This window comes from Toxorhynchites rutilus, chromosome 3, assembly GCF_029784135.1.
Source record: "Toxorhynchites rutilus septentrionalis strain SRP chromosome 3, ASM2978413v1, whole genome shotgun sequence".
Taxonomy (NCBI): Eukaryota; Metazoa; Arthropoda; class Insecta; order Diptera; family Culicidae; genus Toxorhynchites; species Toxorhynchites rutilus.
This window is the reverse complement of record NC_073746.1, coordinates 253,337,536-253,361,266: the sequence shown is the minus strand read 5'-3', so window position 1 is coordinate 253,361,266 and position 23,731 is coordinate 253,337,536. Positions and strand designations below refer to the sequence as shown.

General features: G+C 38.6%; 1 protein-coding gene, 1 long non-coding RNA gene and 1 pseudogene across 2 annotated transcripts in view; 2 read left to right on the top strand and 1 right to left on the bottom strand.

Moving 5' to 3' along the window:
- LOC129779081 (zinc finger protein OZF-like) overlaps nt 1-19,311 on the bottom strand; it is a 39,463-nt gene extending 20,152 nt beyond the window's left edge. Inside the window, exons 1-2 of the mRNA XM_055786334.1 lie at nt 18,479-19,311; nt 18,225-18,420 (exon numbers count right to left, since the gene is read on the bottom strand). Coding sequence (XP_055642309.1) covers nt 18,225-18,420; nt 18,479-19,246 — 964 coding nt within the window. The 5' untranslated portion in view covers nt 19,247-19,311. The remainder of the gene's footprint in view (nt 1-18,224; nt 18,421-18,478) is intronic.
- Nucleotides 9,538-9,669, top strand: LOC129780750 (U4 spliceosomal RNA; annotated as a pseudogene).
- Nucleotides 19,312-20,339: 1,028 nt separating the features above from the next.
- LOC129778840 (uncharacterized) lies at nt 20,340-22,715 on the top strand. The gene is made up of 3 exons (XR_008743505.1): nt 20,340-21,695; nt 21,760-22,005; nt 22,355-22,715. It is a non-coding gene; the product is annotated as an uncharacterized LOC129778840 (long non-coding RNA).
- Nucleotides 22,716-23,731: the final 1,016 nt, after the last annotated feature.

Here is a 23,731-nt window from a genome sequence, read left to right as displayed (position 1 = left end):
AATTTAAAAAAAAAATTTTTGAAATTCATTCATTTTGGTCCAAGGAGATTTGTTCTAACTACTTTTTGATTATGATATCTCGTAAATGACCGCCTCTGGCCTTGACCGCAAAATGTGCCCTTTTTTCGGCATTTTCCATCACTTTGCCCAATGTTTCGGCCGATATGGCAGCAATTTCTTGTCGGATATTGTCTTTCAGCGCAGCCAGGGTCCTTGGTTTACCAGTGTATACCTTGGATTTTAAATATCCCCATAAAAAAAAGTCAGGAGGCGTCAAATCAGGTGATCTCGGTGGCCAGTCATTATCGCCGTTTTTCGATATTAATCTTCCGGGGAACATTTCGCGTAATAATTTGGTCGTGGCAGCCGCTGTATGGCATGTAGCGCCGTCCTGTTGGAACCAGTAATTGTCCAATTCATTTTCACGAACAAATGGCAATAAAAAGATGCCTAACTCTTGCGAACGATGGCGACCTGATGTCGATGGAGTCTCTGCAACACTGGCTCGAACGGCATCAATATTCTCGTCGAAACGTCTTGGTCGTTGTCTGGACAGATGACTGGCATTACCAACACTACCAGACGATATAAATTTGGCATATAATCGACGTATAGTGTTGTCTCCAGGCGATGTTTTAACTTTATTTTTATTTTTCCACGCACGTTTAGTTAACACAGTTGAGAAGTTATTTTGAATGTACAGCTGAACAATTTCAGCGCGTTGCTTCCAACGCGGTATGACATCTCTGTCAAAAGTTATGGGGTTGCCAGATGCTTCCACTTTAAATGGCCCACCCTGTACAATACCAACAGAGGGTATTGAAAAAAAATATTTTTTTTCAGAAATCATATTTTTATGTTGTTTTTTAAGCGTACATACGTCACCTAGTCGTATAATTATTGTATCATTCAATTTATTTCGATGAGAATATTTTAAAATATTTCAACTGATGCTCTTGCCACATTTTATTTTTTTTTATTCAATGTCCAGTTTCTATGGCGAAGCTTGTCATTATTGGTGAAATACGACCATAAAGGTTGTTATGAATAGCACAGCAAGTTATGATTACAATACATATGGGTTTATTTTGATAATGCAAATATTAACGACATTATTTCACAAATACAGACTGTTCCTTTCAGTTTCAGAGATGCCAGATTATTTTAGTTTGCGAAAATATATGCAAGGTATTTTATCGGCAAGTAAATGTTTTTATTCCATAAATGAGTCTATGACAGTAGAACCCCGATTATCCGCGAGCGGGTGATCCGCCCTGCGGATTATTCGTGACTGCGAGTTCCATTGTAAATCAATAGGCCTTTCCGGAATTTGTTAGTGAGTGGTAGGCCCATGCTCTTTTGTTGTGGTCATGGCTTTTACATTATTTAGCCACTGGTGTACACGACCTTATAGATGGATAGTTGATTGATTTCTGTATTGATAGAACATAGTTTTTATGTTGAAACATCTCTTTTCGTGTTTGCATTTTTTGTCCTTTAATGGGTCATCCGCGATTTTCGTTGATCGCGATGAGTTTGCCCGACTATTCCGCGGATAATCGGAATTCTACTGTAGCTTGAATTAACACATGATGTTTTTTCGTCTGTGATTTTCCCAGATCTTCTCATTCTCCAAATTTTATAGCGGAGTTCGAAGAAACACACAACCCGCTCACTAGCGCAAAGAATGACCGAGTTCAACATTAAAAAATTCCTAAAACGTTGTTAAGTTTCATCCACTCTCTCACCATCACATTGTCAGTTTACTTTGAAGTTTTGATTTGTATCGTGAAAAGTACCGTATTTTGCTATTCAAAGTATCGGTTTTCCAAACCAAAAGCTTCCATTTATGATTCCTACAATTTCAGTAGTTTATAAATTTTAATTGCAATCGCAAAAAAGACTAACAAAAATTAAATGTGCGCTTGCATATCTGGCAACTCAGTCTGGAAGTCTGTGAGGTAAAACGTCAACATCATGCATCCATATGAAATGTCACGATATTGATGCTCGAAAATCAGAAAATCTGGATTTCTGCGTCGTCGGCCATGTTCAGCTGTCATTATGCTCTCAAATGTCATCATATTGTCAATAAAGTTGACCGTGTAAAGCGGACCTTACACGGTCAACTTTATATTTTTTTTTTTTTTTTATTAAATCGTTTATTTTTACAGGCTCAGTTACATAAGTTTAAAGGAGCCAAACTCCTATCTGTATTGTTACAAGTATATATAATCATTTTTCATTAATTCTAGTGTTAATGAAGTAGAGAACCGATTACTCGCGGTTCGCTCGAGTTTAGAAGGGTGACATTTTTTTCAGGAAAAGGAAGGGATATAAGGATATGTTGATAATGTTCACACTCACATTCGCACTCACATTCATCATACTCAATTTTTAAGTCTATCTTATATCTAATATGTATTTACATTTCACCTTATTCTATTGTTAGTAAGAAGGGATTTAATTTCTCGCGAAGGAAAAGGAAAAGGAAAATATAAGGATATAAGGACAATCACACACGAAGATCGATAACTTTTAAGAAGACGTATATTTGGGACATGTAATCAAGGTCTAACCGAGCCAACACATCTCTCACCGGCACATTGGGCTGTCTTCCTCTGGCCCGAAGAGAGTTTTCTAAATTCGATCTGGCAACAAGATACACCTCGCACGACCAAACAACGTGTTCGATGTCGTGGTAACCTTGGCCACAAGCACAGATATTGCCATCGGCAAGATCAAAACGAAAGAGTAGCGCGTCTAACGAACAGTGATTGGACATGAGTCAAGAGAAGGTGCGAATAAGTCCCGACTCAAGTCCAGACTTTTGAACCATGGTTTGAGGCTAACCTTAGGGATAATCGAGTGAAGCCACCGACCCAATTCATCTTCGTTCCACTTACGTTGCCAGTTAACGATGGTATTTTTACGGACTAAAGAATAAAATTCATTGAGGGCGATTTGACGCTGATAAATATCGCCTTCAATTGCACCTACCTTTGCCAATGAGTCAGCCCTCTCATTACCCGGAATTGAGCAATGTGAGGGGACCCAGACAAAGGTAATGACATAACAGCGTCTGGTTAAAGCACTCAAAATTTCTCGTATTCTCTCAAGGAAGTACGGCGAGTGCTTTTCCGGCCTCACTGAACGGATAGCTTCGACAGAGCTAAGACTATCCGTTACAATGTAATAGTGTTCAACAGGTCGTGAGGCGACGCTGTCCAGCGCCCAGTGTATTGCTGCCAATTCAGCAATATACACTGAGCAAGGATTCTGAAGACTGTGGGAGGTGCTAAAAAATTCGTTGAACACTCCAAATCCTGTGGACTCATTCATAGAGGACCCATCAGTAAAGTACATATTATCACAATTGATACGCCCATATTTTGCATTGAAGATCGTAGGAACGATCCCCGATCGATGATAATCTGGAATTCCATGGATTTTCTCCTTCATGAACAGATCAAAATGTACAGAGGAATTGATGTAGTCAGGAAAACAAACACGGTTGGGAATATACGAAGAAGGATCAACCTGCATGGAGATGAATTCATGATATGAAGTCATGAATCCAGAATGAAAATTTAGCCCGATCAGCTGCTCAAAATTTCCGATCACCAATGGGTTCATGACCTTACACCGGAGGATGAACCGAAGAGATAATAAATTGAAGCGATCTTTTAGTGGGAGTAGGCCTGCCAAAACCTCGAGACTCATGGTATGCGTTGAGGGCATACATCCCAACGCAATACGGAGACAAAGATACTGAATTCGCTCGAGTTTAATGAGGTGTGTTTTGGCAGCTGATTGAAAACAGAAACTGCCATACTCCATCACTGAGAGAATAGTTGTTCGATACAACATTATAAGATCTTCTGGATGGGCTCCCCACCAGGTGCCGGTAATTGTACGGAGAAAGTTTATTCTTTGTTGGCATTTTTTACTCAGATACCTAATATGGGCCCCCCAAGTACATTTGGAGTCGAACCAGACCCCAAGATACTTGAATGACATTGCATGAGTGATCGGTTTACCCAAAAGTTGAAGCTTTCGTTTTGCTGGTCTGTGCTTCCTAGAAAAAACCACCATCTCTGTTTTCTCCGTGGAGAATTCGATCCCTAGCCCAATGGCCCAGGTTGAAAAATTGTTCAAAGTATCTTGTAAGGGTTCTTGCAGGTCGGATTCTTTTGATCCTACGACAGACACTACTCCATCATCTGCAAGTTGTCTTAAGCTGCAATTTTGTGTAAGGCAATTGTCAATGTCGCTTACATAGAAGTTGTACAAAAGGGGGCTTAAACATGAGCCCTGAGGGAGGCCCATGTAAGAGACCCGACTTACTGCCGAATCTCCGTGAGAAAAATTCAAATGTTTCTCACAAAGCAAATTATATAACATATTATTCAATAGAGGCGGCAGACCCCGAGAGTGTAATTTGTCTGACAAAACCTCTATTGAAACAGAATCAAAGGCCCCCTTTATGTCCAAGAATACTGAAGCCATTTGTTTTTTTTCGGCGTAAGACATTTGAATTTCTGAAGAACGCAACGCAAGACAATCATTCGTCCCCTTGCCCCTGCGGAACCCATATTGTGTATCTGAGAGTAGGCCATTCGTTTCAACCCATCGATCAAGGCGAAACAAGATCATTTTCTCCAACAATTTCCGTATACAAGACAGCATTGCTATTGGGCGGTACGAATTGAAGTCGGACGCGGGTTTTCCGGGTTTTTGAATAGCTATAATTCGCACTTGTCTCCAATCATCTGGAACAACATTATGCTCCAGAAACCGATTGAATAAATTCAACAAGCGATGTTTCGCCACATCAGGGAGGTGTTTCAACAAGTTGAACTTAATTCTATCTGTTCCTGGAGCCGAATTGTTACAAGAAAGGAGAGCAAGAGAGAATTCTACCATCGAAAACTCGGAATCAAGATCGCACCTATCTTGTGATATATCTCGAACAGTTTTTTGCACAGGAACGGAATCGGGACAAACTTTCCGTGCAAATTTAAAAATCCATCGATGTGAATATTCTTCGCTTTCATTCGATGAAGAACGATTTCTCATGTTTCGAGCCACTTTCCATAATTTTTTCATTGACGTTTCTCGTGACAAACCTCCCACGAAAGTTCGCCAATAAGCACGTTTTTTCCCTTTGATCAAGTTTTTAAATTGATTTTCAAGGTCCAAATACGTTTGAAAATTCTCAATGGTTCCACGTTTTCGAAAAGCTTTAAATGCGTTCGATTTATCCTGATAAAGCTTGGAACATTGGCTATCCCACCATGGATTGGGAGGCCTTCGACGAATAGTGGAGCCTGGGATGGGTTTCGTTTGAGCGCGAACCGCGCTGTCATAGATCAAACGAGAAATGAAGTTATACTCCTCCAATGGAGGCAAACCATCTCTGGAATTGATGGCTAGAGCAATCGCGTCCGCATATTTTTTCCAGTCAATGTGTCTTGTGAGGTCATATGCCATGTTTATAGATTCAGAAGAATTCGACCCAATGGTGATGGAAATTTTGATTGGCAAGTGATCACTACCGTTGGGGTCCTGGATTACATTCCACTTGCAATCTAACGATAGTGAATTCGAGCAAAGCGAGAGGTCAAGAGCACTTGGGTTAGCAGGAGGTTTAGGTACACGTGTTGTTTCCCCAGTATTCAAAACGGTCATATTGAAGCTGTTACAAAGGTCATATATCAACGATGAACGATTGTCGTCGTACTGCTCCCCCCAGGCAGTTCCGTGAGAGTTGAAGTCTCCCAAGATCAATCGTGGCTCAGGAAGGAGTGAGCACATGTCAACAAGTTGCTTGCGGCTAACCGCAGCTCTCGGAGGCCAATACAAGCTGACAATACAGAGGTCTTTGCCTCTGATGTTTGCATGACAAGCAACAGCTTCTATCCCTCCAATAGGTGGAAGGTCAATTCTAAAAAATGGGTGGCACTTATTAATCCCCAATAGTACCCCTCCGTATCTGTCATCGCGGTCCAAGCGTATTATATTAAAATCGTGGAAAGAGAGATCATTTTGAGAAGAGAGCCAGGTTTCGGACAGAGCAAAAACATCACAATTGAATTTATGAATTAGAAATTTGAAAGTATCCAATTTAGGGATAAGACTACGACAATTCCACTGTAAAACAGTGATATCTCCGACCTCTCTATTTAAATTAGACATCAAGAGAGATAATCATTGCAAGAAGGGGCCATGTTTGCATCAATTGCTGCAAAATTGTCTTTAACACTGGAAGCATTGAGATGACAATGGTTCTGATGGAGTCGGAAACGTTAAAACACGTGAAGATTTGATCCACAAGGTCAGTCAACTTTATAAATCCCGATTGGGAAGTTGAACTAGACGGAAAAACAGGGACAGTTGGGGTTTTTGATGTCCCCTCGAGTGCTGGGCCGTTCAAAGGTGAACCATTCCCACGGAAACCAGGAGGAACCTGATTTTGCTTGTCCGCTGCACTCGATTTTTTAGACATGCCAGCAGGGGGTATAACCGGTGGGGCTTGTCCTTGAACTTTGGGAGTGGTCACATTTTTGCGCCGGGGATTCCCTTGGAAAATGAACGGTGTGCCCCCGTTAGCTGTGTCCGCTTCCATTTCGTCAACGGGCAACGTGGCGAAGACATTTTGAGTGTTGATTGATTGTTGTTGGGCAAGTGGAGAAGCGCCCTTTAAAATATCCGCAAAAGTGCGTTTTGAGCGTTACTTCAAAGAGCGCTTCTGTTTCTCCCAGCGACTCTTGTAAGTTTCACAAGCTGAGAGCACGTGTGGGGATCCCCCGCAATATGGACACTTATGCTCAGTCGCACTGCAGGATTCCCCCACATGTTGCTCTCCGCAAGTTGCACAGCGCTCCTTGTTGGCACAATAATCTGAAGTGTGACCAACTGACTTGCATTTGTTGCAAGTCATGGGCTTTGGCACGAAGAGTCGCACAGGCAGTCTCAATTTGTCCACCATGACGTAGTCAGGGAGGGCCGAACCAGCAAAAGTTACTCGAAACGAGTCTGACGGCGTGAATTTCGTTTTTCCCTCTTCTTGGGATACTTTACCTAGTTGGCGACTGTCCAAAATTTTAACGCCCACCAAAGGGAGTCTTTTGAATTTACCAACTCCTTCTTTTATCAATTGGCACGTCAGACCCGTTTCAGTTACCACCCCCGAGATTTCTACGTCATGGGAGGGCACGTAGACACGATACTCTAGGGTGAACCTCTCGTCGATCACAATTGCATTTGCGTGTTTCCGATCACTCACGACAACACGCAGTTTGTTCGGCCTAACCTTAGAGATTTCGACCACGGAGGAATAAAATCTTGCCAGATCTTTCGAAACCTGAATGAGATTAATAGATTTTCCTTTAGGTTTGGGCCGGAAAAAAACAACCCATGGACCAGCTCCAGGTGCATCGTCTGGATAGACCTTGACACGAGGAGAGGAAACAACTGAGGGGGAGGACGAGGTTGATTGTTGAGCGGGAGCGGGATCAGTAGGACTGGGAGGCAAGTTCGGGAGTTGAACGGAAGCGGGAGATTGAGGGGGCGAAGAGGAAAAGTTTGCCAATTTTCTTGAGGGAGGCTTGTTGAGGTTAATTAACTCTTTCTCTGAAGAGACATCTTCTGAGGGGGGAACGCGTTTGAGCGACTTCCCAGCCCCCGTTGTAGCTAGTGAGGAGGAAACAGTAGTTTCAATCTCCATTTCAACTTGACCTTCTGCCATTACGGCAGATATGAAATAATATAATTTTGGATTCTTCTATCTTCCTAAACCTAATATATATATTATACCTAAATCTCACACCAATGCGAATGAAATGAAACGGTGTCCCAATCGAACCGCGTGGCAATCGCTCGGTACAGCTGCAACGGTAAATCGCACCACCACACGATGATGGAATCGATGACGATGATAAAGCACACACAGCGATGATACGGCACACGCACCGCGCCCGCGGTGGAGAACTTCTTCCTCACGCTGGTTGTGATTGCTGCTCTTCTCACTCGCGCAATAAAGAGAACCCCGTTAGGGCGAAATAACTTCACCAGCCACTGATAACGGTATAATCTCCACTGTATGATAGACGCGAACAAATTTGCGACCGATGTCTTCGGACTGCGCGAGCTGAATGATGAACTTTATAAAATTAACAGATAAAATAACTTGCATATATTTTCGCAAACTAAAATAATCTGGCATCTCTGAAACTGAAAGGAACAGTCTGTATTTGTGAAACGAGTATTATGATGTATTTTTGAGAAGAAAAACCGAATTCTAAAGTGTAAATTATGAATGAAAATTAACTTTTACGAATCAAATTAGTATTCTATGTGAATGCAAATCACTTTTTTTCTGCAAGTGGTGAGAAAATCCCATACAAAATTTATGTCTGAAATTGACGTTATATTATAATAATACATTTTAGTAGGAATATCTGAAAATTCAGAGGAAGTAGGTTAAGTTAAGGTTAGGACTACGCGCTTCAACTAATTAAATAATACCAAGTAGATATTTTCATTCAAATTTTACCAATTGAAAATTGCCTTTTAGCCTTCTAATCTGATAGAGAATAGTTTGGATCCCAAACTCGAATGTCGCCACTATCCATCGCGGATATTTTCGTTGTCTCGGGTTGAGGGCGATATTGACCGTGTAAGGTGGAAAAATATTGATTGAGGTTAGATCAGATGTTGAAAGCCTAGCTGTCACGATATTGAAGACACTTATTGTCAATCCGGTTGATCGTGTAAGGTGCCCATCATGTTCCACTTCTCTTCTCTGCTGTCACTTTTTAGTTGACAAATGAGATTTGCTTCTTTAGCTGCTTCCAGGGATGCCAGGAGATTTTTTCAAATGTCTTCACATAATACGTAAAAATGTCTTCAAATGTCTTCACATGGTATGAAAAAATGTCTTCAAATGTCTTCACAGTCATATCGATAAAACTAAAATTCATAGGCTTACATTTCGACAAAGTTTGATAGCTTATTCAATGTATATATTAATTGGCATTGTTATATAGCACATTTCACTAAACTTGCCTTGAGGTTTAGAAGTATATTTCAATAAATGTGAACAAAGAATATATTTCACAACCGCGAACTTATTTTCATGAGCTTATAAATGACAATTAGCCTGATATACCGTTGATTGAGTGAATATCGCCCCGGTGTTTCCAAAAAAAACGGAACTGTGATAACTCAATTTGTTTATTTCAGTTTTGAAGTTTTGGTTGTAGCTCAAACCATATCCATAGAACTGATTATTGATGAAACGGTGTGTACCTTCGATTTGTGAAGTGGTCGTTTGAAAGATCTAGGTTAATCTATTGTATAATATAGGTCCAAATTAATAAACATACCTTGTCACAATCATTCAAATTTTCTAGTGCAAATGAACTAATGTCTTCTAGAGACATTAGAGGTCCCACGTTGTTGAATTCATTCTATATACTTGTGGATTTTCTGCTTGGAAAAGTTTGAAAAAAGCGAGTGAATGACCCCGAGACTAGCTTTGCGCAGTGGTGATATCATAACCATTGAGGTTTATCCGAGGTGTGATTATTGGTAGTTGAACACTAAAAAACCCGAGACAAAAGTATCTGTTACTAAGAACTAACTAATTACTAAGAACAAAAGTAAACAAGTGATACTGATAAAAAAGCGATCGAATGACACTGATACAAAAGCCCTACTTCTTTTGACGATCTTTCCGGCCAATAGTTAGAAATTTATGAAAATAATATCTCTCAAAAATTCACATACTCAATCATACTGAAATGTCTTCACATATTTCATAATGTCTTCAAAATGTCTCCACAAAATCAAATGTCTTCACAGTAAGTCAAATGTCTTCAAAACGAAGACATGTCTTCAAACCTGGCATCCCTGGCTGTTTCTGACATCCGCACCTCTGCTTGTACGATTCGTTCCTTATCCGATTTTCCGCAGAAACTGTTACACTCCGGTCCAATTTCAAGCTTAAGTTCTTTCATTGTCTCCAAAACGCCTTGTAGACGATTATTAAAGTTACAGGTTGCTATATTTGCTGCAATTTCCAAAACATTATGGTTGCATGCATCAATATTGCAAATCCACGGCTCTGGTCGCGATAGTAAGCGAATCTAGTTGTTTGAATCTCTGATCGGCAAATACACATAGGACCAATTCAAAAATAAATCTAAATATATCCATCCACTATATTGTTTGATAACATTGGTAGCCAGGAGGATATACATTCCTCATTAAGCAAAGACTCAGGTCCACTAATTGGCTTGTAACTTCGGAACGGAGCACCGGACATACCTGTGACAAAAACTACAGTAAAATGGACATTCCAGAGCACATTTTAAGCCAGAAATATCTTCTTAATTTTATCAATACCAATAAACAACAATAATTTTTTTTCGAGATAACACCAAATCTCGACGTTTTATGCCTTTTTAAGGAAGGGAAGGTATTGAATTAGAGAGACTTTAAACTCTGAGAGTTCATTCGTCTCTGCCTTTTTAAGTAATTTGGCATCGAGAAAAAAAAATCGATTTTACTAATTTCATGTACAACTTCCACCATTGTTAGGCTGACCAGCTTAAAAGAAAATCCGTTTTTTTTTCATGAAGGCGTAGTAAAGTTTTTTTTAGGCTGTGCCCTTCTCAGTGTTGAAACGATGGAGGATTTTCAGTATTTCCTTCATGGAAAGTAGCATACATCGATTCGAATATACAGTGATTCAAACTTGTAATAGTGCTCTCTTTTCCCTTCTTTAAAACGTGGTTTCGGAACATTCTATTTAGATACAGTCATAGTGTCACATGAGCTTTAAAATGTTTGATATCTGTTTTCAGAATAATGGTTTTTATTTCTATAAGAATAGCGAATGTATGTATGAAAATTGACCCAAACTCATATTCGTACGCCGGTTGAAATTTCAATTAGATTTCTAAGGATTCCATCATTAGTATGGTATCCCTTTCTCATTACAACTATCTTTAGCTGTCTTTATCCGTTATCTACAAATTTTTTTGGTGTTTTCGAAAATATAAAAAGCAAGGTGTGGACAAAAAGAGATTGAATCGAGGAATCAAGTTTTGACGAGACAATGGCCCAAAGCGCAAGGCACATAAAGTTCGCACATGGTTACATTACAATTATATGGGTCTACCTCAAGGCTTATGTCTAAGTCCCCTTCTTTGTAACTTTCATGTGAAAGATATTGACAGTTGTTTGGCAGAACAATGTACCCTAAGACCGCTTGCAGATGACGGCGTGTTTTCCGTCAGTGGCCCACATGCCGTAAACTTGCAAAGACAATTGCAAAATTCCCTAGATAAATTGTTTTTTGGGCAAGCAATTTAGGGATTGAAATCTCGAAACTTAAGATTTTGGACAGAAGCATTACCCAATCATTGACCTTCAAGTACCTTGGTGTCAGGCTTGATTCAAAATGCATTTGGAATACCCACATTATGTATTTGAAGCGAAAATGTCAAAAGAGGGTCAACTTTCTCCGTTTGATTTGCGGCACGTGGTGGGGAGCTCATCCTGGAGATCTCATAATGCTTTATAAAACAACTATTCTGTCTATTCTGGAGTACGGCGTTATCTGCTTCCTCTTAGCAGCTGAAAGTCGCCTTCTAAAACTGGAACGAATTCAATATCATTGTCTGCGTATAGCTTTCGGCTGTATGCACTCAACGCATAACATGAGTCTCAAGGTTCTGGCAGGAGTAACTCCTCTACAGAACCGATTCTGGGAACTTTCTCTCAGAATACCAGTAGAATGCGGAGTCACGAACTCACTTGTGAACTTCGAAAAAATGCTTCATCTAAATATACAATCTCGGTTTATGAGAATTTACCACCACTATATTTCATCAGATATTTGTTTTCCATCGTTTACTCCAGACCGTGCTCACTTCGCCATCAGCAGTTTCTCATTTGAATACGATTTGACAATGAAACAAGCAACTCTTGGGATTCCAGATCAGCTTCGACCAATTTTAATTCCCCAGATTTTCAATCGAAAGTACAGAAAAGTCAATTGCATGAAAAGATGGGTCTCGCCTCAATGGATCCACTGGCTTCGGCGTTTTCAATGAAAATTCAGGCGCCTTCCGTTAACTGCAGGAACTTTGTTCCGTTTATGTTGCTGAGCTGGCAGTCATCGACTTCGCATTGGGTATGATCTCTAACAAGCCTGCAGACCATTACTTTATTTTCTCGAATAGTCTCAGTCCGCTTGAGGCTCTCCAGTCGATGAAAATTTTGAATGAAAATCTTATTTCCTCACAAAAGTGAGTCAGCAGATGAGTGCATTCAGTAGTGTAGTGTGCGGGAGGCAAACCCGGCATTTGCCGGGGGCACTGACCCTCTGGGGCACCAAAATACAAGAATTTTCAATTGCAATTTTCTTCCCGTATCTGTAGTATCTGTAGTTTCATGTTTCAATTGAGTAAAAAAAACAATCATGGGTAGTTGCTTCCGTCCGTACATGAAATCAATAACCTCTCTTTAGTTTTCGCAAAATTGAAACACCCAATTGCGTTGTTTTACACTTATTGCCTCTGTCTGGAAAGTCGAAAAATAATAAATTTTCGTGATTTTTTTGGATGTTAGGAATAAAATAAGTATTCGGGTACTTTGATTATTGTTTAAAGTATATTTGAAGATGTATTTTCCATTTTTTGAGCGCACGAATAATGATTATTACCCTGTTGAAAGCTAGATGCGCAGATGATATTTGAAAATCGATACCTTGCTGGTGATATCGGTACTGAAGCAACGGTGTGTCACTGAACGAATTCCAATTAATATTTCGAGAAAACGTATTTAAAAATTCGTACATCAAAACTATATTCCTTGAGATATCAAAAAATCCTTTAGGGCAACATTTCTGAAAGCATAAGCTTCCCAAAAATGCTGAAAAATCGATTTTTTTCGACCTTCCAGACCGGGGTCCCCTCTTGAGCTGCATCATAAGAACGTATACTGTGTATACAAGTTGGAACAGCGTGGAGAGGCTGTAGCGCAGGAGTGGCCAAAGCGTAGACTTTTCCTAGTCTCCCGCCTGTATGATATTTACACGTTACTAAAATCAGTCGTGTACTACAGCAGTCTTTCCCAAAAAGTATAATAAAATAAAAAGAAAGTATCGTTGGCTCTAAATGAATGTTTGTTTTCACGAGTTTCCTCAAAATCGAATTCGAAGTCAAAAACAGCAACAATTGCATCATTTGAAGGAAATTTTATTAAAGCATACGAAGCCTTTTGAAGATAGTGAAAGGAGTATTGCATCAGGAGAATTATTATTCGAAAATTTAAACAATGAATCTGAAATAACTAATAAGAAAAGTCGCTGTTAAGAAACACAATTATACGTAGAACAGAAGCTAAAAGTAAAAACATGGAAGAGATGCTGATTGAAAGTATTGATGAACCGGATTGCTATCCTTACAACTCGACGAATATCAATAACAACTTTTTCATGTTTTCTTTGAAAAATTACTATTTTTTATTAAAATTATTTATGTTTAACTCGTAACATTTTTATGTATAAATTGGTGCGATTCAAATATTATGCAAACTTTTTTTGATTTAGAAACATTTCAAGAACATGTAAAGCGCGAGAATTTACGCACAACCATAACATTGTCGAACATTATTTTTTAAGGAGTCTCCATAAAAAAATGCCATGTATTCTAAAAACTATACTAGATAGAAAGCTAATGTCCTCGACAAAAGTTGATATTTTAATAAAATCTAAAACTTTGTCAAATACGTCAAATCGCTATCTTAACTTCAAAATTAGGATTGATAGTAATTTTTTAAAGAAAACATGAAAGAATTGTTGAAAATCTTTTTCCCTGTAAAAGTACCCATCTTCTAATGTATCTTTGGAAATTGTAAGGGCTATTCACATTTTTTTTATTTAAAAAAATACGTTTTTGGGAAGAATGAATTTAAATTTTAAAAATAATTGATTCAGTGAAATTTTTCTTTGAAATTTTTTTTGATATTTTTTATGAAAATTTAAACAATTTCCTAGCACGAGTTGGCATGTTCAGTATACCGGTAATACTTCTGCTCCTTCGAGAACAACAGTTTATCATTGGTTTAGTGAATTTTCAATGGGACAGCGTCGTAGAAAAGAGGCTACGAATCCCGAAATCGTAAAACAAGTGCATAGCTTCGTTTTGAACGATCGTAAAGTGAAGTTACGCGAGTTAGCTCAGGCCGTAGGTATTTCAAAAGTTTAATACATTTTGCACATTAGACATTTTGGACATGAAAAAACTATGCGCGCGATGGGTGCCGCGTTTGCTGACCGTCGATCAAAAACAGCAGTGCGTTGATAATTCAACAGCCGCTTTGGCGTTTTTGAAGCGTAATCGAGTGAACTTCTTTCGATGTTTTGTGATAATGGATGAAACGTGGATCTATTACCACACTCTTGAGTCCGGTAGGCAGCCTGCAGAGTGGCTGACAAGCAACGAAAGCCGGCCAGAGCGGCCAAAAGAGACTATCGGTCGGCCGGGAAGGTTTTAGCCTCTGTTTTCTTGGGTTGTACATGGCATAATTTTCATCAATTACCTGCAGGAGGGAAAAGCAATTACCGAAGAGTATTATGCAGCGTTATTGAATAAAATGAACAGCGAAATAAAGAAAAAACGACCCCATATGGTGAAGAACCATATTACGCCATCACGACATACATCCTTCAATGGGATGGCCAAGTTGGACAAATAATGATTCCAATCGGCTGCTCACCCACCAATATGGCCCCAGCAATTATTATATGTTTCCTCAAGCGATGGCTCCAGGGAAAGATATTCACATCGAATGAGGAAGTCATCGCAGAATATGAGGCATATTTCGATGACTTATATGTCTCGTATTACAGAAAGGGAATCGAAATGTTGGAAACTCGCTATACCAAGTGAATTGCCCTCGAAGGAAACTATGTTGAGGAATAAATACAGCTTTGCCCAAAAAATGATTCTTTTCATTAACAATCTCGGGACATTTCAGCCCATGTAGTAGCATCAGATTTTTCATTTATAACGAGAGACGAACTAACATCTATGAGCATGGATTCCCTTACCTGAACTCTTCGACGTCTTTAGGCATCTTGAACATTATTCTCAGATATTCTCTCAAAGCATTTTATTCTAACATCGAGACGGCGCTACGAATTTTACTGACGCTTCCAGTTACAATGGCATCGTGCGAATGCAGTTCCAGCAAGTTTGAATTGTTTAAAAAATATCTGCGTTCTAAATTGAACTAAGCCCGACTCAATGGCTTGGCAATTCATTCGATCGACATTAGCTAAGACCTTGATTTAGATGCAATTGTAGATCATCAGCTAAAGCACGCAAGTGAAAAAGTCGAAACAAATGCTACTTTTTAGGGCGCCATTTTCATAGTTTACCGGGGCGCTGTCTACCCTCACTACGCCGCTGAGTGCATTGATCGAAAGATCCTATAAGATAACCTTTGTATGGGTGCCATCTAATTGCTCAATTCCTGGCAATGAGAAGGCGGACACTCTCGCACAGGTGGGTGCCCAGAAAGGCGAATTGTTTGATAAACAGATTTCATACGATGATTTTTTTCCAATTACTGCGTCAAAGTTCCCTCTTGTGTTGGAACTTTGGGACACTAGAAATCTTAGGAAGTGGTTACCTTCAATTATACCAAATGTTTCTTCGAGCGCATGGTTCAAAGGTCTGGACATAAGTCGTGACTTCATTCGTGTAATAAGTAGATGTCCAACCAGTACTCGCTAGACATGCATCTCTACAGAATAAATCTTGTTCAAAGCAATGTCTGTCGGTGTGGAAACGGTTACGATGACATCGATCACGCAATTTGACAATGTACGGATAATTACGCAGCCAGAGAGTACCTTTTGAATACCCTTGAGGCTCAAGGAAAACAACCCTATATGCTTATCAGAGACATGTTGGGAACTCGCGACATCTACTATATACAGTCGATCTATGTTTTTGTGAAATGATCTAGTGTTCTTCGTATTTGCAAACAGATGATTTCCATCTCAATGACATTAGTACTTAAACTAACTTAAACTGACAACACAGATTTTAAAACTGACAACACCGTGAACTAACTAAAAATCGTCTAAATTTGCACTTATTCGATTCATGTGACACATTGAAATCAAACACAAAGTAACACTTATTGAAAACACGACACATACTCCGCACTGGTTCATGTAGGCCATAGTTCGTTCTAGCATGAGGTATGCTGAGAAATGAGTGTGATCGTAGATGACGACGACGGGTATTAATGTGAGCAGTATAGGACAATCGATATTGCCCTGCAAGAGATTTGCAACGAAGCATGCTTTCGTTACCTTACGTCTCGCGTCCAATAGTTCTAGGTTGATGAGCTTACATCGGCTTGTGTAGCTTGGTAAATTCAAAGGATCCCTCCAACTGAGGTGACGAAGTGCAAACCTCATGAATTTCCTTTGAACATATTCAATGCGTTGTGTTCCATTTTGGTAGTACGGAGACCAAGCAATAGATGAGTATTCCAGGATAGGACGCACAATTGAACAATATAAGGCTTTTAGACAGTAAACGTCCTTAATTTTTTTGGCAAAGCGAAAAAGAAACCCCAGTTGCGAAGTGGCTTTAGATACAGCATGTGTGCGGTGATCTTTAAAATTCATTTTAGCGTCGATCATAATCCCCAAGTCCTCGACTGTTGATTCGCGTTTGAGTTGTATGCCTGCCAATGTGTAGTCAAAGCAGAAGAGTGTGTGTTTACGCCCGAATGAAATAACGGAGCACTTCGACACGTTAAGCGACATACGATTCTTTAGACACCATTCGGCAAAAGCTTCCAATTGTTGTTGCAAGAATAATGCGTCTCGCGGTTGCTGTATCACGTAGTACAGCTGCAGGTCATCGGCATACGAGAGTTTCAGACATTTCATCTTGAAGTTGTTGTACATCGTTCATGTACAGCAGAAACAAAAATGGTCCTAGGTGACAGCCCTGCGGAACACCAGACCAAACCGGAAACGGTGATGAAATACGATCTCCAATTTTGACGGACATGCTACTACCAGTTAGATACGATCGGATCCAGATGACCATTTGGTTATTCATTCCAAGTTTGTCAAATTTAGCTACTGCTATTCGATGATTCATCTTATCAAACGCTGCGGATAAGTCGGTGTAGATAGCGTCTACTTGTAGTCCATTCTCAATTTGATGTATCACGAACGAGGTGAAGCACGTCAAGTTAGTGGTCGTGGAACGCTTACGCATAAATCCGCGTTGTTCGAATGAGATATACTGAGAACAACCTAACGCATTAACGCCTGAAGCACGATCAGCTCAAACAACTTCGAGGTGGCACATAATGCAGTAATACCTCGATAGTTCGAAACGCTCCGTTGTGACAACTCCCGGTTGAGACAATTTTATCCAATTTCCATATTCCAAACCTGACCAGTCCCACAAAATTGTTGCCCCCTTAACCTCGAGTATACCGCGAGTAATCAGTCAAATCATTCAAACCATAGATTTAAGATTAAATAATGTAAAAAAATGGATTAGCGGCTCCGCAAAGGTTCTGCGATTGAAATTGAATGGTTACATTACTATTGCTCAAAAGTTTGATATTCCTCCACACTCCTCCACAATTTCTCTACATCAATCCCAGTTAAAAACTATGGAAATTATCTGTGTATGTACGGTTAAAGGTAGTTGAACAAGGGATACCATACTAATGATGGAATCCTGAAATTGATCAACGTATTCGAAATCAAGTTGAAATTTCAACCAGCGTAGTACGATTATGAGTTTGAGTCAATTTTTATACATTCGCCATTTTTAGAGAAATAAAAACCACTATTCTGAAAACAAATATCAAACCTTTTAACTCTCATATGACACTATGAATTAATCTAAACAGAATGTTCCGAAGACTTTCGACTTTTAAAAGAAGGGAATATAGATCTGCATGGTAGAGGCGAATGAACTGAAAAGTTTAAAACCTCTATAATTCATCACGTTCGTTCGTTCTGCATGGTGGCGTGCGATTACGAGTTTGTATCACTGTATCTACCAGTCTGATTCTTTGTGTTCATATCAGACCCAGAATTGTTCTCACAGCAAGCATACAGCAAAAAGTTAAAGACATAATTATGTTCAACATATTACCTGTATGAATGGGAACATGGCGAGCAAGGGCCCCTTTTTGTTGAAACTGTTTCCCACAAAATGTACAATCATAACTGGACGCTCGGCTATGTTTGGCTGCATGTGACGACAGAGCAGATTTTGTTTTTAACGCTAACCCGCATATGTTGCATACATGAGTGCTCTTAACGAGCGGATGATGTTCCTTCATATGTAGCTGAAATAATCGTAATATTACCTTTCATCCAGTGAAGTTTGAAGGAAGCAAAAATTACCTTCAACTTAGCTTTAGAACCAAACACAATATCACAATCGACGCATCTCATTTGGATGATCTGAACACTTTCTTGTAACGTCCCGCCAGAGTCCGAATCAACTAGTTGTTCGAAATGTTGATCATCGTTTTCCTGCTCGTTCTCTTCCTCCCGATTGTCTTCTTCATCTAGATGTTCCTCGTCGACATACTCACTGTCGTCCAGACAGAAATTCATCGAATCTCCCAAAAACTCCAACTGCAATTCTTCGACTGTAGTCTTATGAGAGTGATGCCTCATTTCATCTAACGATTGAAAGCCGATTCCGCAGGTATTACACTTAAGTGAGATTGACTTTTCCGTTTTGATTATTGTCTTAATGTCTTCCACATCCGCAATGGGCTCATCCCCCGGTTGAATATGATCAAGCTCCACCAAATAATCTAGGTATAAGCCGTTGTCCTCCTCCTTGAAAAACATTTGTTGATTTGGCTCAGCCTTGTTCCCAACAAGTGTCATGTTCTTGATCAGAAGTTCTGTAAACTCTTTCTGGATAATCAGCGCCTTAGTATGAGCCGCATCGTAGTCGTTAAGTTTGACCACACATTCCTGGCAAATAACCGACACTATAAGACTTGTACCAATATCCGATAGGTCTCTTTCAAGAAAGCGTTCGATAACTTTGAAAATAAGCGTGCCAGAGAACTTGGTAGTGAGCTCCATTAAATTTCGAAAATGTTGGGATGTCTCTTCTGCACAAATGAAACATTTTTCGAGCGAACTATCCATATTACTATTTTCTGTATACAAGTACAATGTTTCTGCTCGCCCTGATACTGCACTCCCACAGTGTGTTTACGTAGTTGACGTTTACAAATGTATACAAATGCACGATGAAAAGAAATTCTCGAAAAACAACACAAGGGGTACCACAATGTTCACGCTTGTTCATAGTAAGCTGGGAGGGGTATAAATAATGTCCACGCGGATACGGTAAGGCAGTATTCTAGTCTAGAAATTTGAAAAAAATCAAAATTTGTTTCCTTCATATTTCTGTAGTTTAGGCATTTAAGAATATACCCTAGGAAGGACTTCCTATTATTTACCGAGTTGAAGCCATTTCACTGATGCGCTATCTAACCTGGTACGGCCAAAGCAATGAACTTCAAACGCCTTTTTCTCGAAATTAGTTTTTTTCAAACTGGCGATATCTCAAGTTCTACTGAACCGATTCATGTAGAATTTATATGGATACAATCTGCAGGCATCTCTCTATCGCATGAACCCCTTGAAAAATGATATTTTGTTAAATTTTACTACTTTAAAAAAAATCGGAAAACGTAAGAAAAAACGTTTTAAACCGCATTTTGTTTTTCGAACGGCCGCCATTTTGTCAAAAAAGATGTTTTGACTTATCCGAGGTTCATTTCATTTCAGTTAACCAGAAAGGGTCGAATCGTGTACGTCATGGCACAACTTTTTTTTTTAACCCTCTCACTTTATCAACTCTTAACTATTCTAGTTATGAATATTTTTTCTCCGTTAAATTTTTCTTTTATTGTTAGAAGATAGATGAACAAATGATGATATAATGAATAGTACAAATATCCTTTGTTTTATTTTTACGAAACTCGAAAAAAAACGTCTGAAATTCGTGCCTCTACACTAGAATACCCTCTTAAACAAATATTCAAAAGTAATGCATTCACAATTGTATTCAAAAATAAATTGAATCTGTTTTGCATTTTCGAGAATTGTCCGCTCACCCTGAGCGGAGTCAATAAAGTATTTTTTTCAAGTGCTTGAAAAAAAGATTATCTTGGAACTTTTCAGGAGTCAATAAAGTATTTTTTTCAAGTGCTTGAAAAAAAGATTATCTTGGAACTTTTTTCCCCTCACTTCTTCTTCTTCTTCAATGGCACTAACGTTCCTAGAGGAACTTCGCCGTCTCAACGTAGTATTACTTGCGTCATTTTTATTAGTACTTAGTTGAGATTTCTATGCCAAATAACACGCCTTGAATGCATTCTGAGTGGCAAGCTCTAGAATACGCGTGATCACAGTGCAAGTCGGAGGAAATTTCTTTGACGAAAAATTCCCCCGACCAGAACGGGAATCGAACCCGAACACCCGGCATGTTAGTTATGACGCTAACCACTCGGCCACGGGAGCACAACTACCTGTCAAATGTTTCTCCGATCCAGAGATGCCAGGTTTGCCGACATGTCTTCATTTTGAAGACATTTGACTTACTGTGAAGACATTTGATTTTGTGAAGACATTTTGAAGACATTTTGAAGACATTATGAAATACTTGAAGACATTTCAGTGTGATAGCGTACGTGGGTTCTTGAGAGATATTATTTCCATGAATTTTTAACTATTGGCCAAAAATATCGTCACATGAAAAAGAGCTTGTTTCGTTTTGACCTGAACCTTCCAAACGATCACTTCACAAATTGAAGGTTTTCCGATTACATAACGTTTCAATAATAATGGTCTGAGTCACAACAAAAACTTCAGAGCTTAAACAAACAAATGGAGTCATCAAATTTTGTTTTTATGGAAGAACTGGTGCTATAATCAATCAATCAACGGTTTATCAACCCAATTGTCATTTCTGTACTCATAAAATTTAGTTCGCTATGTATTCTTTGTTCACATTTATTGAAATAAACTCCAAAACCTCGAGAAAATTTAATGAAATGCGCTATATAACAATACGAATTAGAATAAACATTGATTAAGCTATCAAACTTCGTTCAAAAGTAAGTTTTTTTTTCACTTAAATTCTTTTTATTTCTCAATTTGGTTCACATTATAATATAATAATACATTTCAAGTGATCACCCTAGGGTTCTACATTTTTAAATTCAAAAGTAAGTTATTAATTTTGGTTCCCTCCGATATGATGGTGAAGACATTTGAAGACATTTTTGCGTACCATGTGAAGACATTTGAAAAGACCACCTGGCATCCCTGCTCCGATCAAAGAAACAAACGTTTTCGTAACTCGAACTTAGTTTATTTACGTTTGTATCCGAAGCAAAATTTTATTCAAGAAAGTGGTCAGTTTGATTTAAAATACGTTGTTCAGTGAAAGACTGTCCGAATGCGAGTAAAAAATACTCGCGTATGTTTCCATCATTTCCCCTCGGATGCGTTCTTACAAATGCACTGAATCGGTTTTCGTAAAGAGGATAAACATACTCCGAACAAGGATACCCGCGTCTGTGGAGTAAGCGCAATGGTTGAATTATTATAAACTAAAAGTGTTGCAATGTTTTCATTTACTTTTGCAGGACTATTTTAATAGTTGTTCCATTTCAACCGAAAAGGAAACCTGGTGAATCTTCGAAACGCTTTCCAACAATTAGGCCGATTGTCCAGCAACAAGACTACGTCCATCCATTCCAACAAGTAACGCAGATTGTTTTGCCGCTATATTCCGCTATTGTTATGTCCCAGCAAACATTAAATCGTATAATTTTGCACGTGCCAAGTCAAGAAATCCGAATAAATCATAATCGCTTATGATATCAATCAAAGTATGTATCGTGTATATTTGAAATCGCATAAATTGTAAAAACTCGATTTTATATACCATTATCAAATTAAGTCGCAATTCGGTATAATAAACATCAATTTTATGATGTACATTGTCGTGAAATATATTTAATCCGCATCATATGCGTATATTACGATACAGTTTGTGTGTCGTATAAGCGTATAATTTAAATCGATTCAGTACTGTAGTAAATCGTGTTGCATGCTGAAGAAAATCATGAAACAGTAAATCTTCTTAGATCCTAATAAAGAACATATTACATCATATTGAAATGTCAATGAAATGCTGATGCACTCGAAAGTTTTAACTGCTGTTGAATTAAATTTCAGATAGCCGCGCGAGATAGCTGGTGGATGATAATTCAGACGACCGGAGTTAGAATCCACATCGCAGCAGTTTTCACCAAACATCAGTCTGTGCCATTTTAAACATTCATATTCCACTCCAACACAAGTCAATCAAACGATTATTATTTCCACAAACATAAATACTCATATATAAAAATCGCGCTTCGTGAGGCTATAATAAACATTTCACGAAAATATTTTGCGTCATTTGTTTTTTTCTATATCTGTAATAAATCGTATATGAGTATAGTATGGCAAAAGTCGTATTTGGTGCTATATATTCATATTAGATCGCAATTCAATTCAACATAATCGCTATTATAGCCGGTCAAAGTTGCATATTCATCCAAACAAATTCGTTAAGCATTTGCCATGTATGTATATGGCCTCCACTTTTGCATGCAGTTAGGCGCATTATATGCCAACCAAATTTTAGGGCATATGATGTTATATATATACGCTTGTTATGCGATTTAATGTTTGCTAGGGTTTTGCCGCTATTTTCATCCGGAAAGAACGTCCTCCATAGAGTGGAGACAACATTGCAGAATCTAGATGTGAAATTCCGAAAATTTTTAAAAAGCTTTGCGAAACCCTACCCATCGGCCTGGGGAAATTTAAAACACTAAAATCCTGATTGGTACATTCAGAATATTCTAATTACAAATTGAACGAAATGTGGCGATAGAAAGCTCAGTAATTGGAAGTCGAAATTTAATGAGAGAAAAATGTTTTTATAACGGCTGAAAACACAAAAAATAATCAGTTTTGGCGGAAAATGAAATTATGTTATCTCAATAATTCTGAAATTCCTGCCAAAATATAAACTAGATCTTTCTGATTCTGAACGTTAGCATTAATTGATGCAAAAAGGTAGTTCGTTCATTTTTATTAATTTTGATTTATTTTGCCTTTGATAACAATACTTTATCTATGAAGTGTACCATTATAAAAAAGTAACACCTTTTTTCCCCTCCTGATTATTATATCTCTTTTGACATTGGATTCTTTTTGACAAACTCAATCTCGATCAGCGAATCGTCAATTTGGAAGAAAAAAATACATTACTATGGAATGATTTGGAAAGCCTAGGAGCTAGCCAGATACACTTTCGTGTTTCTGATTTTTTAGCCAAACTGAAAGAAACAGCTATACATTTTTCAAAATGCAGACCTGCTTTCAAGAATTCTAATCCTACTTCATTACAATTCACAATTATCGTAGGCAGCTTTTTAACTTTTTAACTTTTAACTTTATTTTCGTATGATAAAAACATTGATTAGTTTAACGTACGCGGCGTCGGGATGGCCATGTACATAACGTACAAATGAAACACGCACGAACGTAAACACAAAATAA